Source organism: Carassius carassius, chromosome 33, assembly GCF_963082965.1.
Source record: "Carassius carassius chromosome 33, fCarCar2.1, whole genome shotgun sequence".
NCBI lineage: Eukaryota > Metazoa > Chordata > Actinopteri > Cypriniformes > Cyprinidae > Carassius > Carassius carassius.
The window spans coordinates 18,145,524-18,159,812 of record NC_081787.1 but is presented as its reverse complement, the minus strand read 5'-3'; the positions used below and the strand labels follow the sequence as shown (position 1 = coordinate 18,159,812).

General features: G+C 38.4%; 1 protein-coding gene across 4 annotated transcripts in view; it reads right to left on the bottom strand.

Annotated features, from left to right (window-relative positions):
- LOC132113898 (pro-neuregulin-2, membrane-bound isoform-like) overlaps positions 1-14,289 on the bottom strand; it is a 73,893-nt gene that overhangs the window by 31,163 nt on the left and 28,441 nt on the right. For all 4 annotated transcript variants that reach the window (XR_009425225.1, XM_059521948.1, XM_059521946.1 and 1 more), the window contains exons 2-3: positions 13,402-13,564; positions 9,713-9,831 (exon numbers count right to left, since the gene is read on the bottom strand). Coding sequence is in view for 3 of the 4 variants with exons in the window: in XM_059521946.1 (XP_059377929.1) it covers positions 9,713-9,831; positions 13,402-13,564 (282 nt within the window). In the remaining variant the exon portion in view is untranslated. The remainder of the gene's footprint in view (positions 1-9,712; positions 9,832-13,401; positions 13,565-14,289) is intronic.

The window sequence follows — 14,289 nt, the reverse complement described above, 5'->3', positions numbered from 1 at the left end:
ATGTGTACCGTTTTAACTTCACATCAGAGTAAATCTAGCGCCTCACCGCTCATGCAGATAGTTATGCAAAAGCAAATGATAAGATCCTACTACAGTTATTATCAAAACATGTCATGTCTTCATGTCGAAAAATAAATGCACTCTCAGAAAAAAATGGTAGCACTGTGATGGTATCCTTTCGAAAAGGTACACTTTTGTACCTAAAGAACGCATTAGCCTTTTTGTGACAGCTTCTATATCCTTTTTTTTTTTTCCTGTGAGGGTTTGGAAGTCAACTAAATATGTGGTTTATATTGTATCTTACAAACAATTAATTAATTTGCATGAAGTAGCCTGGCCAAGGATGAGTCATTAGCTTTGAATTAGTAGGCTGTATTCATTGTTGCACACAACAACAAAAAAATGAAAATGTTATTATAATCAATTATGATGTTGTGGTGTTAAATACAATTTTTAAGGCTATCCCCAGGATCCAGGGCATAAAAAGTAAACAGGAAGTGACTGTACAGTTCTACATTCAATATATTTATCTCAATGATTAGCCTTCATGCCTAATACAATATATGGAAGTAATTATGTGCTGTAACTAGAGTCAGGTATAAAGCAGACATAACTTAGGTGAGGCTGCATGGAGTGATCTAGAACTGGATAGCCCACCACCTGAACTCTGCCATTTCATAACGAGCTAATTAACTAATTAACATACAAACACAAACACACAGCACTGCAAAGAAAGAGAGAGAGAGAGAGAGAGAGAGAGAGAGAGAGAGAGAGAGAGAGAGAACACAGAGGGGCATAAAGCGAGAAGTAGAGATGTCTCAGAGCACAATAGCCCAATCTCTAAAGGTCACACATCACTCCGACAGGAAATGGACAGGAGCAAAACGATATAACATTCAACCTTACATCTGTCTCAAGCATATGTCCTCTTCTCTGCAGTGACAGCATGTGTGCAATCGAGCGACTATGTTGCTAGCCTGTAACTGTTTCCTGTGAGAGACACACAGCGGTCAACCCTCATTTGCACTTTGCATCTCAGTCAAATCTGAGGACAATGTTTGTAATATTGGAGATATTTGTAAGCTCGAAATATATTTAGCTTAAATCTATTAATTCAAATTATTGGGGAAAACACAATATAATGTTTACATTTAAATCCACATTTAGAATGTCTAATAAATATTTCTTAAAAATTCAGATTCAGCAATTACAAACAGCAGAACTGCAATGTGAATTTGAATAAAATTTGAAATTCATACTTTAAAAATAATTATAAATAAAATGCCTTCAAGCTTGGAAGATAGAAGATTTATAGCCTGATAAGACAGGTAGAAAGACAGACAGATATAGATGACATGTCAAGGCATGAAAATATATTAACATGTAAATTGGCAAAAATCAACATGCACCTTGGACAGTCCAATGTTTTCTGCAGTGTGGGACTGTATGTGTGTTTGTGGACCATAACAGCATGTTTTCCTCCACAGGGAGGAGATGCTGAGTTTATCCAATCATGACTGAAAGACAATAATGTTGATCAGGTGCTGCACTGGCACTGGCAGTGCATCTGTTCTCTGCTTTAAATAGATCCAGAGAGAGGCTTTTAAAGACTGCACATATTTCCCTCCCTCCCATAGTCCATCCTGGTGTGGCAGGATATTAGCTCCATTAGCCTTGGCTCTGAGCCGATGGATGGATGCGGACAGGCAGGAGAACATGATTCATGCCCCAGCGAGGGGGGTTGCGGAGAAGGCTGTAAGTCACACAGGGGGCCTGTACGGGGCATCTGATCCACTCTACTCAACCAGGTGCCGATCAATGATATCGAACCACTTACAGGCACTCCCTATTCAGACGCCATTCACAGACATGTCCACCACAAGAGTAATCACACGCAGAAACACACGCATGCACATGCTGCAAAAATGCATGTGGTAGGAGGAGGTGGAGGGGAAGCAGGATAGATGGAGAGACAGGCTAATGAAGAGAAGAGTGAATAGAAGCAGGATAGAGGAATGGGGGATTTTAAGGAGACAGTTTATCAGGAAGGAGAGCCACTGACGGGAAAGAGACAGAAAAAAGGGGGTTAAAAAAGATGGAATGTTTGTACTACAAAGCATTTCTGAAAGGAAGCGCTATGCATATTGCACATCTGCTTATATTCTTTAATACAATGCAACTTCCAAAATGAAGAAGTTATCATAAAGGAGATACTATATATATTGTAAATATAAAAAATAAAAGTGTACAGTCGTGGCCAAAAGTTTTGAGAATTACATAAATATTAGTTTTCAAAAAGTTTGCTGCTAAACTGCTTTTAGATCTTTGTTTCAGTTGTTTCTGTGATGTACTGAAATATAATTACAAGCACTTCATACGTTTTAAAGGCTTTTATCGACAATTACATGACATTTATGCAAAGAGTCAGTATTTGCAGTGTTGGCCCTTCTTTTTCAGGACCTCTGCAATTCGACTGGGCATGCTCTCAATCAACTTCTGGGCCAAATCCTGACTGATAGCAACCCATTCTTTCATAATCACTTCTTGGAGTTTGTCAGAATTAGTGGGTTTTTGTTTGTCCACCCGCCTCTTGAGGATTGACCACAAGTTCTCAATGGGACTAAGATCTGGGGAGTTTCCAGGCCATGGACCCAAAATTTCTACATTCTGGTCCCTGAGCCACTTAGTTATCACTTTTGCCTTATGGCACGGTGCTCCATCGTGCTGGAAAATGCATCGTTCTTCACCAAACTGTTGTTGGATTGTTGGAAGAAGTTGCTGTTGGAGGGTGTTTTGGTACCATTCTTTATTCATGGCTGTGTTTTTGGGCAGAATTGTGAGTGAGCCCACTCCCTTGGATGAGAAGCAACCCCACACATGAATGGTGTCAGGATGCTTTACTGTTGGCATGACACAGGACGGATGGTAGCGCTCACCTTTTCTTCTCCGGACAAGCCTTTTTCCAGATGCCCCAAACAATCGGAAAGGGGCTTCATCGGAGAATATGACTTTGCCCCAGTCCTCAGCAGTCCATTCACTATACTTTCTGCAGAAGATCAATCTGTCCCTGATGTTTTTTTTTGGAGAGAAGTGGCTTCTTTGCTGCCCTTCTTGACACCAGGCCATCTTCCAAAAGTCTTGGCCTCACTGTGCGTACAGATGCGCTCACACCTGCCTGCTGCCATTCCTGAGCAAGCTCTGCACTGGTGGCACTCCGATCCCGCAGCTGAATCCTCTTTAGGAGACGATCCTGGCGCTTGCTGGACTTTCTTGGACGCCCTGAAGCCTTCTTTACAAGAATTAAACCTCTTTCCTTGAAGTTCTTGATGATCCTATAAATTGTTGATTTAGGTGCAATCTTAGTAGCCACAATATCCTTGCCTGTGAAGCCATTTTTATGCATCGCAATGATGGCTGCACGCGTTTCTTTGCAGGTCACCATGGTTAACAATGATTTCAAGCATCACCCTCCTTTTAACATGTCAAGTCTGCCATTCTAACCCAATCAGCCTGACATAATGATCTCCAGCCTTGTGCTCGTCAACATTCTCACCTGAGTTAACAAGAGGATTACTGAAATGATCTCAGCAGGTCCTTTAATGACAGTAATGAAATGCAGTGGAAAGGTTTTTTTGGGGATTAAGTTAATTTTCATGGCAAAGAATGACTATGCAATTCATCTGATCACTCTTCATAACATTCTGGAGTATATGCAAATTGCTATTATAAAAACTTAAGCAGCAACTTTTCCAATTTCCAATATTTATGTAATTCTCAAAACCTTTGGCCACGACTGTACACTTTGCACTATTTAATACTGTGTATAGCATGTGTATAGCATCTATTTCACAAACTATTTGTAAACAGTAGACAATATACCGTACAAACTGTGAAGTGAACACAGGTAGAAGTTGACAGACGCTGGGCAGAGGTGGATGGCAGAGCAGCGTGTGCAGGAGTGTGTTTTATGTCTGCGTTTGCGTCAGACTCGTTAACCTGAAGGCAGGAGAGCTGAGCTCTGGACGGTGGACTCATTTCTCATTTATCTCATCAGTGACTCTGGATCCAGAATCATTAATTTAACATGACCTGTGTCCATGTGCCTTTTGTGAGATGCACTCATCCATACAAATATGTGTAGCACCACTATACAAAACCTGCAATGCATTTTATTTCCATTATATATTTCTCTGAGTAAAATAAAATATTCACTGCAAAATAATTTTGTCCGGCACTTCTATTGAGATTTGATTGGATAGTGACTGTTAGGCTGTAATATTGTTAGATTATATTGCTCTCAGACTGTCTATTATTTCAGAGACAGAAGAAGTGACTGTAATGTGATAAGATTATGATTAAGGTCATAATCAAAACAAGCATTTTATCTCTATTTTTAAGTCTATGAAGTGGACAATTATCAGTGAACAACAGTTTAAGTTGGTGCACACAAATCAAAAGAATTGGAATATAGCATGTGACCCATATAGACCATCTATAGCAGCATGAACGTTCTGCGTCACACCTCCAAATGTGTTCTTCAAGAAACAACATGAGGGTGAGTAAATAATGATAATTACAATAATAATAATAATAAACAGAAGTTTCATTTTTGGGTGCACTGTTCTTTAAAGAGCACAAACAGTGTCAATAGTTGTCAATGTGTGTGTGTTTGTATTTTGCGTCAAGTAGGCTACACTTGGCTCTTGTATCTGACAGGCTCTTGGCATTGCAGATGAAGAATTCAGCGGGCAGAGTCCGAATGGGTCTCACGTCACACACAAACATATACACAAAGATGTAAACACAGACTTCTCCTAAAACACCCGTCCTCAAGGACGTTCTGCTTTAGCCAGTGAAGTTCTTGACCTGTTTTAAGAATAACACAGGCACACACCTTTACTTTATATGTTCTCAAATCCTGCAGAGATTTACCCTGGTGACCCCCCATATGGCCACTAGAGCAGTGGTTCTCAATTCCAGTCCTCGCGTAACACCGCTCTGAACATTTTGTATTTATCTCTTATCACTTCAGATGTTTGTTCTATTCGACCGTAAGTCACCTGCAAAGTGGACATTATATTCCACCATGATTCAAATTCGAAGGGAGCGTATTTGTTCAAAGGTCATTAAAGTGTGTGAGACGTGAATTTATTTAAAGAGATATATTATGTCACACTTCACACTTATCTAGTAAGTTTCATCTGTGTGTGAAGACACTGCAGACCATGGTGAAGCACAAATCCGTGAATGAATCTTCAGTGTTTTTCTGTGTGCAGGGAGTAGGGAGCACAGAACACTGTGTAGGGACCGTGTCAATTGGACACAGTTCATGCATGGAGCTCTCTTCTAACGAGATGATCTGAATCCGGGGCCTTTTGTCAACTCAAAAATAATCCTGTAACTCTGAATTTACTCAGAATTTACAACTAGCTGCTGTAACATGATGGTAACTGAACAAATTCAGAGTTACAGGATTATTTTTGAGTTGACAAAACCAAACCTCTCCAATCCAGCTTTGTTGGTACCATGATGCTGTTCATCAACTTTCTGTCAACTCAGGCTTTGATCCTGAGTTTGTGGAGCGTGTGCACATGAATGTGTGACATCACTGGTGAACAGCCAAAACGAGCCTTGCAACACAAAGCAAGTTTGATTTACTTCTTGCGAGAAACCCAGCTAGATTTAAAACTAAAGGTTCAAGGTTTTGCTAAAGGTTAAGAGATTGAAGAAAATGACAAATTTAAGCGTCATATGAAAAATTAAGAAGGACAAATAAAATAAATAACCGTGCTCTATCAGTGCAGTGACAAGTGAAACTTGTTAACTTCGTTTATGCATTTGAAAATATATAGTAATAGAGACTCGAACATCTAAGGTCAGATTTTTTATTTTTTAAACAATGGAATCTTTTGATACTACAGCTTATTTATATTACATGATCTGTATACATTAATATTTATTTAAAATAAACAATTTATTATAACTGTTAAACTAAAATTGCTTGTGTGTAAAAGATAAATAATAATTATAATAATAATAATATGAATCACAATAACTATATAAATCATAAAATGACTCAGTAATTATCATTAAAGCCAGCCAATTTTTTTCTTTTTTTAGCATTAGTGACCTTTAACTTGGAGCAAGATAAACTGGAGTGACTTTGTGTCAGACATGTGTCACTTCTCTCACATCTGATTGGTCCAACTTCAGTTTGAGATCTCTAACCCAGAACATTACCTGCCCCAGAGCAGGTTAGCCATGGAGTGTAAGTTAATATGGCAATGAATGCCGCTAATAGCCAAGCCACTTACATGGTACCTAAAACCCAGGATTGGTGCAAACTAACCTGAAACTTACCTGGCTAGCCAGCTAATCTAGCTTTATGGTACAGGCCCCAGGTGTGTTAAATAAGAGAGACATGCAAAATATGCCGAGCCATGGTATGCAAGGACTAGAATTGAGAACTGCTGCACTAGAGCATCTCTCTCGCTCTCTTTCTTTGTCTCTTGGGTGTCTGTGCTGTTATATATAGCTGATATCTGTGCGTTTATGGACTGAAATGTTCACTGTTCCTGGAGTGCAGAATCTGCCAGAATAACACAGTTTATCTTCATTAGGCAGAGAGAGTTATCTGCAGATATCCACCGAGCACACAAACATTCACAGACTCCCAAACACTAGACAAGTATACAGCACATGTAAACAGACCTTTTCTCTCAATCTCTCACACACATATCCTGAAAGGACCTTTTTACCTTTCACTGATTTAACTATAAAAATAGAGCTCAGCTAATTAAATAAAACAAATACCCCTTTAGAACATAGGAACAAACCGAGACACACATACAGACGGAGACATTCCTTGCTTCCTATCTTTCTTCCTTCCTTTCTTCATTCATTACGGAAGTTTATTTCTTCTATGGGATTAAAAATATGTTAGGAGGTAATTGCAACTTTTTATGATTTTATAAATTCTGAGTTTATATCTCATAACTGGACTTTTGTTTCTTTTAAAGCTACATTCCATAACTTTTTTGGGGGGGTTAAACATTAACCAAAATCAATTAATGAGCAAATACATAACCGAAAATTTAATTCTCAAATCCAAAGAGATATTCTTTATAAAAGTGAAGGCTCATCCATGCCTTCCTAAAATGCCTCATTCTATCACCAAAACAGGACACAACCAGAAATCAGTCGTGGAAGTTTTATTTAAAACACTGTTCCATAACAGTACAACCCAAATATTGCACATTTTATGGAGGAAAGTTTCCTGAACCTGGTAAGGGGCATAACATTTCCAACACTTGCTTGAGGTATTCAGCCAATCACAATGCAATAGATAGTTGGCCAATCAGAGCACACGCGTTTCAGAAAGGCGGGGCATAGAGGAGCATAAGAGACCCTTCATCTGGTACGAAGACTCTTTCATTCCAAAATAAGCATTTCTGGAATCTGCAACTGAAGTGGCATTCAGATTCATTACAGACTGTTTAATGCAGCTCAGAGGGGAGATGCATTAAACCAGCAGTTACAAATGCATGAATAATCTTTTGTTTAAAACATAAAACCATGAAAACTGTGAAAAAACATGAAAAATCTGTTTGGAACTATTTTCACAGAGCGTTTGCACCTACGTCACAGTTTGGACAGTTACCCGAATGTGCGGCCATATTGGAGATATTCAGATGTAAACAACAGCATGGACTGCATGGCTAATGCACTAATGATAAAGCTGTTCTACTTATTTGTGGAAAAACCTGCTCAAGTCATATAGAGAAGGACTTAGTAAGCAGGAAAGGGTGTGATATTTTGAAAAATTAAAGTTAATAGATGGTAAAGAGCCATAAGATTTGGCTCTTTTGTCATGGACTGACGACCCGACAATTGTTCCTTCTGTTTCTTATACCGACATAGTGAACTATTTACGTTTTTTTCACCAAGCCTATGCATGAGTCCTGTTTGGTTCAGTGGCATTATTTACATTCAGTGCCACCAATATGGCCGACTTACAGATTGATGACATGTAGTGAAAACAACCTATTGGCGGAGTACAGCAAAATAAGGCAACTGAAATGTAAGTAACTTAATAACTTTATTAAGCTTGTATAAAATCAATCAGATGCTGATTATCTGGAGGAAAAATGGCACTCTTAGTGTGATTTATATTAAATTACCAATATTCCTCTTATTTTGAATCTTATGGGCAGTCTAAATGCATTTTAATAGACTAAATTACAGTGTATGTGTGCACTGTGTGTGTGTGTTTTACTCGATAATGTCAGATCAGACATCGTTAAAACAACACTTACGATATTAGCACAGACTATATTAATCACCATTAGTCATGCAATTTCTATTGTTGTATACGGAGCCCCGCACATGACATGCAAGAAAAAATAAATAAATTGTGCGCACAATTTACTAATTCGTTCCCTCTATGTACTAAAACATGCACATGATTACTATTGTGTTCCCTTAATTTACTATTGCGTTCCCTTGATTTGCTAAATAATTTTAATAATAAATTTGCTAGCAAATCGAGGGAACGAATTAGTAAATCGTGTGCACAATTTATAAATCGAGTGAACGAAATAGTAAATCGAGGGAACGCAATAGTAATCGTGTGCACGGTTTAGTACATTGAGGTAATTAATTAGTAAATCTTTCACACGATTTAGCCTACTATTTATTCCTGTATGTCATGTGCGGGTCTCCGTAGTTGTAGAATCACAATAAAAAACTACAAATTTTCATTTTTTTTAAAATGTATAATCCACTAAAAACATCATTTACATACATCTTCATTGATAATTCACTAGCTGCACAATTTGGAGGAAAAATTTAATTGCTCAAAATAATTCATATTTAAGGATTAAATTGGTTTTTGTAAGCTCCAAGGTTGCTGTGTTTGTTTGTAGGGCTGCACAATTTGTTCAAAAATGTATTTTTTTTTTTATGTGTGTATTCACATACACACACACACACAGACACACACACACAATCCCTAATTTATTCTATCGATTCCTTTACTTATTCTTTCATTCATTCTTTTATCTTCTTTTATCTTCATTCTCTCAGTCATTCGTTCATTCTTTGTGTCTACGAGAGCCTGCTGACACATCAGATAATGGAGGGGTTTGGTGGAGAGCTAGAGGACAAAGTTGAGAGAGAGAGAAAGACCCTATATCTCAAACCACTCAACCATTACTGCCCTTAAGATGGGCTGGATGGAGCTCACACACACACTAACGGCACATCAAACGCCTCCGGCTGATGTGATATACTCCAGAGACTTAAGCAGGTGGGGGGATCGGTGAGTAAAACAGCAGATGAGAGAGGTGTGTTCTCCACAATAACATCCAAACTCACAAAACAGACATGAAAGCTGCCTCAAATCCTGTGGCTGTGCGCTTTTACAATTTTACTGCCTAATGGATGATAAAACAGGAAAAGCAATCCTATAGGCTTACTGTATATTGTAGGATGGGTCAAAACCATATTATAGAGGGGTGGACTCTTTTGACTTGGGCAACTAAGCTGGAAACCAGCTAGCAACCTAGACAGGTCCAGTCTGCTCTCACTGTCCAGATACCTCACAAAGCACATCTGCTGTAAACAAAGCACACACAGTAAAATCTGCCCCATTATAAGAAGAAGCCCTGGTCTCCTGCGACAATGGGATAATGGGACATAATGTAGCTCTTACTGCTTTGGATGCTGACGTAGCTGGTGGTGTTCTCTCTGCCCAGCGAGTTTTCCACCACACAGGTGTAGCTCCCAGAATCCACCAGTCTCACTCTGCTGATGTGAAGCTTTGAATTTTTCCTGCACAAAAGTGGCCGACACAGAAAGAAAGAGAACAATGGAGAAAAACATCAAGGTATATGAGGACAGAGATTGAAAAAGAGACATAAAAGTAAGATGGTGTGGGAGAGAAAAACAATGCATCAGTAGAAATGTAGACTGAGATCTCCACAAACAAGTTTCTGTAGTTGCTATTTATCGCAGAAGGACATGATCCTGGATCACCATGTTGTTGGGCCTAGAACAACATCGCTATCAACCAATCAGACTGTAGGATCAGTCCAAATTTCCAACACTTTATTTGGAAAAGTGCAATGGAATGTCACTTGCACATTGGAAACTGATGCAGAAATCCCAACAGTTTTGCCAAGATGAGGTCACATCACATGATATAAAACTTTTTTAATAAGCAAAGGTTTGCAGAGATAGGTGTATAAAATATGGTAAATTGTTGTCGCTGCTGATAATTCTACACCTACCAAATACTAGCATTAACATTTTGCCTCTGAGCATTGGACAATAAAATTTCTTTACATTTACACTTCCGTTCAAAAGTGTTGGGTCAATTTTTTTTTATACAGAATTAATACTATCTATTCATGAAAGAATCCTAATAAAAAAAATAAATTATTTTCAACATTGTTAATAATAAATGTTTCTTCAGTTTGATAGAATGATTTCTGAAGGATCATGTGACACTGAAGACTGGAGTAATGATGCTGAAAAATCAGCCTTGGCATCACAGCAAAAAATTTTATTTTAAACTATTTTTATAGTTATTTTAAACTGTAATAATATTTCACAATATTACTGTTTCTACTCTATTCTGATTAAATAAATGCAGCCTCGGTGGGCATAAAAACATATGCATAACCTTACAAACCTGTAACTTCTGAACAGTAGTGTACTTATTATTTGTATTTAGTAATTTAGCAAATGTCATCTAAATCGACTTTTCGATCAGAGGGTCTATATTTTAAATGATCAGCCGGGTCCGGGTAGGGTCCGAATCTATTACTTGGAATAACGAGCGGAACAACATGGATAACTTTCTTATCTGAGGATTATAATGCATCACAGGCAGTCAGGTACAAGGACGAGAGACTATGGCTCCTTAAATTAAGATATAGGTATTTTTTTCGCAATATGTTTATTGACTTGTAATAGCAATTTAAAGTGGAATATGTGACAATCGGGTCCAGTCGGGTCTGTGTCTTCACGTCAGGTTCGGGTCCAGCTTTCAAATAATATACGGGTCCGGGTCGGGTCCAGGTAGGCATTTCTCGTATCTACACGGGTCCGGGTCCAGCTTTTGAAATATTAGACGGGTCCGGGTCGGTTCAGTGTAGTACATTACGGGTCTCTTTCGGGGTCCGGGCACAAATTTTTGGACCCGTGAAGACCTCTAATTACAGAGTATAGGAATATCCCACATCCGACTTCAAGTTAAGACTTAGGGTTAGCCCTGATTTCTTTATAGGAATGTTGTTCCAGGACCAACAAAGGATGTCGGTCCAGGAATATGTCCTACTTGGCTTCATCACATGGTGCGTGGGGTCTCTAGTGGTGTCAATGTGATACTCGCGTTGTCTATCTGCCCTTCTCCTCAGGTCAGGATGTGGACAGCTCATTAGAGGAGCAAAGCTCTTGAAGGATCTCGCTCTGCAGCAGGACGCAGAGAAATTCCTCTGTCCTTACTTTACCTCCATCATTATTAAACCATCTCTGTCCACGCTGTCAGCTCTTTCACTCACAGTTCATCGGCATAAGTGTGTGTACGGATGCGAGTGCGTGTCTCTATGGCTGTAGATCTGCAGCTTCAGCACACACACATTTGCAAAATTACACAAGGGGCCAGTGAACAGGCAATCCTGTTAGAGTGATCTGCTTTCTGTGCGTCTCAGCACTTTTTCTCGGAGAACAGAAGAGGGCCGTTGAGTCACGGAATGCCCTGAATTCTTCCGTATGTTTCCTTCCCGGCATACTGAACAGCTACTGTACATATGGACTGACCGTGACATACGGATGGAATATACAGCTGCATGTGCACTATTGATTTGTGTTACGAATGGCTAAATAACATTGATGCAATGTTACTGCAACATGCAGCGCTCAGCAACTTTTTATTCGATCCTTTATCCCATTTCATGAAACACCGCATTCCTGTAAGACATTTGCATGATTATGCAATTCTCACTGAAGACTAGTTTATCTAGACCCCAAGTGTATATAAACTTAGTCATATGTTTTTTTTTTTTATTCCATTCTCCACCTACAGACGCCACTGAGGGAGAAAGTATTGCGTGTTCGGGCCCACACACTCTCCCCTTAGATACACCAGCAACCTACGGTCCCATTGCCAGAGAAAAGCAATGAAGAGGAAGTTACCCAAAATTCACTGATGAAGCTTCCTTGAGATGGAAAGGAAAAGTTTTTCATTATTTACTCAATATCGTGACATTCCAAACCTGTATGACTTGCTTTTTTCAAAATAAATGTAATATTACAGCCTACACCTGCACAAAATAATACAAATGCAAAGTAAACGTGAATGTAAGTTACACTAGCTTTCAAATGTTTGGGCTTCTCACAATTTTATTTTATTTTTTTAAAGGAATTAATACTTCTTTTCATCAAGAACATGTTACATTGAACAAAATTGACAGTAAAGGCACTATGTTACTCAAGATTTCGATTTAAAATAAAAGCTGTTCTTTTCAACTTTGTTGAAAAAATGGTTTTCACAAAAATATTGAGCAGCACAACTGTTTTCAACATCAATGATGAGAAGAAATATTTCTTAAATGCCTAATCAGCATATTAGACTGATTTCTGAAGAATCGTGTGACACTGAAGACTAGAGTAATGATGCTGAAAATTCAGCATTGCGTCACAGGAATAAATTACATTTTAAAATATATAAAAATAGAAAACATTTTTATTAGAATATTATTTTAGAAAATTGCTGTCTTTACTGTGTGTGTGTGTGTGTGTGTATGTGTTAAAAAAAAAAAATTATAATTTTTTTTTTATCAAATAAATATAGCCTTGAGGAGATTAATTCAAAAACATAAGAAATTTTACTGACAAACTTAAAATTTACAGTATGTGAATTTATGCATTCAATAATTTTGTCTTTTCCCATGAACTATAATTAGCCATTTTGCTATTTAATTAAATATTAATGAATATGAAATATCTTTTAGATTTAGAAATTTTAGACCATTTTTCTGGCACCATCAAGATGTTTTTTTTTGTTTGTTTTTGGTACCGCTTTCATTATATGAGGAAAAGCAGCGTGAACGTTCTTCATAATTTTATAAAGAAAAAAAAATCATACGAGTTTGGAACAACATGAGAGCAAGTAAATGATGAAAAGAGTTTTCATTTTGTGTGAACTACTCCTTTAACAAGACGTCTGCATCTCTCTACCCTCTGAAAGTCTCCGAGTCTATTTACAAACTGGGACAATCTTCTGCTCGAGTTGATGGGAGATGTATTTTTAATGCCTCTGATGCCAAGAATAATTCTGCCAGCGTATGAGTAGTGTGTTTGCTTGTGCATCTGTGTGTGTGTGTGTGTGTGTCTTACTTGTTGGATTTGATTTTGACGTCTTTCCTCTTGTGAAGCTGGCTGCCATCTTTGTACCAGTTGAAGGAGGGGCTTGGGTTGCCCACAGCTTCACACTTGAGTGTTAACTTTTTACCTTCCAGGAGCCACTGAGAATCCATGGGCTTCACCTTCGGAGCTGATGCTACAGACGGAGAAAATAGACAAAGAGTGAGCAGAAAAAAAAGCAGATTTGCCCAAAGGACAGAAAAAGCACAGATTTTTTTCTCTTTACTACCTCAGTTGTTTCTCATAGACAGCAATGAGCAATGCTTTGATTTTCAATGATTTAAATAAAAACAACACAATATATAACATACAAAACATATTTGCTTGATTTTTTTTGGGGGGGGGGGGGGGGGTAGGGGGGGTTGGGATGTGTGTGTGTGGGGGGGGGTGTTGGTTCCTTCCCCGTTCATTTTACACTTTGTACACTCTGCATGTCAAAAATCATTTTGTTTTTGTTTTGTTTTTATTTATCCTGAGGAATTTATCTGACACAAAAATGTAACATAATTGGAGCAAACTATGAGCAATACAGATTCCTTGGGGTGAAGGTGAGATTGACTGAGATGACAAGGGGAGAAGAAAGAGAGATTATTGGAAAAAGAAAAGAAGAGGGACAGATGGAGGGAGGGATGGATTGTGTCAGAAGAGAAATTGAGAGAAAGAAAGAAGGCATTACGGCTGAAAATGCAGGGAAACATGCTGAGAGACAGACGCAGATGGGAGGATGAAAAGAAGCAAATAGAAGAGTGGGAAAGAGGAAAGAAGTGAGAAACGAAAGAACATGTGAGAGATTAATGGGGCTCATCTTCCTGCAGTTTACCTCCGTAAAGTATTCCATCTAGCAATGAGAAACAAGCCCAA